At 38.5% G+C, this 2,051-nt stretch overlaps 1 protein-coding gene across 1 annotated transcript; it reads left to right on the top strand.

Moving 5' to 3' along the window:
* The first annotated feature begins 259 nt into the window (after positions 1 to 259).
* Positions 260 to 1,114, top strand: LOC147439349 (uncharacterized). The gene has a single exon (XM_086484008.1). It carries the CDS (start codon positions 260 to 262, stop codon positions 1,112 to 1,114), a length of 855 nt encoding a protein of 284 aa, XP_086340134.1.
* Positions 1,115 to 2,051: the final 937 nt, after the last annotated feature.

Consider the following 2,051-nt stretch of genomic DNA (forward strand, 5'->3'; position numbering starts at 1 on the left):
ATGTGGCATTAATCATCTAATACCCAATTGCCCAGTAAAGATGCACTTAGATATGATGAAGCAACAAAACCAAGACAGTATCAGACTGCAAGCAGCAGAATCATTAAAGCAAACGTCTCCAAGTCGAAAGTCGCCCGAAAGAAAGCAAATCTTGTCAAAGGATACTAGAGACAAACTGAAGACTAAAATATTGGAGGTCAAAGAAGTCAATGATATTTCAATTGAAAATCAAGCTGCTAAAAAAGACCAGCTGCAACAGATGGTCAACTTGGAATTTTTCAGGCTTGAAGTCGAAAGATCCGACAAGGATGCAAAGGACGATCCAATGTCAGAGGAAGTGGATGAAGAAATTATCTGTGATCCAGAACCAGAGCAGGCACGGGAAGTCAAGGACTTGCCACTGAAGATTTCATCAAGTAGAAATGTGGAATCAAAGATTCTACATAATAATGCTAATAGCACAGATAGTTCATCGCTCAGGGATGTACCCAAGAATTCAACAGAAGCAGAGATCAAGTATCAAAGCCAAGAAAAATACATCTCAATGTGTTCAAATGATGGCAAGAATCAAAAAGCAGAGCCGGTCATAAAGTCAGATACTAATATTGTCTCGCCGGTGGAAAATGCCAAAGAGCCAAAGGTGACACAAATCATCATTAACTTGAACAATCAGAAGCAAATGGTGCATCAAGCACATGGAGCCTATCAAAAGATAAACAAAGAGATCAATAAAGAGCAATGTGAACCAAAGGCCACGGTAAGCATTGCATCTGAAGAAAAGAGTCAACTTACTTCTGTCCAGCTGGCAGAAGAAATTAAAGACTCAAACAGTTGTTCAAAAATAGAGGCACAAAAGATGGTTCAAGTCATTTTAAATGCAGAAATAACCAAAGCATGTCATCAACAAGAGAAGGTACAAACATCCCAAGTAATTACATCTCGATGTTTATCAGCAGAAGACAAGGGAAAAGCAAAAGTCCAAGGAGGCTTAACCTCTTCCTCTGAATCACAAAAGTCCAACAAGGAGATCACAAGTGCATTCAAACAATCAAGTGCATTCAAACAATCAAAGCAAACAGCAGTGGATTCAACACCCCAGAGAAATCAAGACTAACAACCTCGACAAAAGTATAAAAAGGTCTTTCAACCAAATTACCCAACCCAAAGTAAACAAAGACACAAGCAGCAAATCAAAACCTATGTTGCAGCCAATGACATCAATGTCAAAGATCCAGTTTGGGTAAATGATCCTAATCCGAGCAATTCAGGTAAACAAATGGGATGGATTGCCTCCCAATACAACTTAAAGGAGCAAGGCTACTACAGTGGTCATACAAATGTTTGGTTACCTAAACCAAAGATATCAGGCTATACAGTAGCAAGTGGCTTCAAACCAAAACAACAAACAGGTGGATCAAGATCAAATTCAACTCAGAATAGGAGATCAAACAACGAGGCCAGGAACAGGTTCAAAAACAGTTCTCAATCTAGAAGGCCTACATATTTTCAAGGGAATTTACCACTCGTGATTCCCAAAGATGGCAAGGAACAGGTACATGTGAATACCAAAGTACAAGCAACAAGATTTGTGCCATCAGATATACTTCAAGCGCAAGGATATTACAAAGGACACAAACAAATCTGGCTACCCAAGGCACCAAGACCAGATTTTACACAACTTGAAGATCATTACAGCTACAAACAGCGACAAATCAAGGATAAAAGTCCAAAAAGTCAATATGTCGTCTGCAAAAACAAGCCAACATCAAGTAGCAGATACATATGGGTGCCAAAACAGACAAACGAGCAGAAGAAGATTGAGGTCATCCCCAACTTCCAAAAAAAAAGGAGCTAGCCAATCTTCTCAGATAATGGACCAAAAGTTAAGACAAACAATTTTGACCACCAAGGTCACACATGTATGGCAAAAAAATAAAAATAATAATAATAAAATAAAAAATAAAAAAAACCTACTTTGCCAATATGGTCCTTTAATAACCCTCTTTTTGAGGATCCGAGCTCTGAATGTCTAGATATATACTTTGCTGAGA

The sequence above is a fragment of the Adiantum capillus-veneris genome, chromosome 16, assembly GCF_014529385.1.
Source record: "Adiantum capillus-veneris isolate H3 chromosome 16, ASM1452938v2, whole genome shotgun sequence".
NCBI classification, from domain to species: Eukaryota; Viridiplantae; Streptophyta; class Polypodiopsida; order Polypodiales; family Pteridaceae; genus Adiantum; species Adiantum capillus-veneris.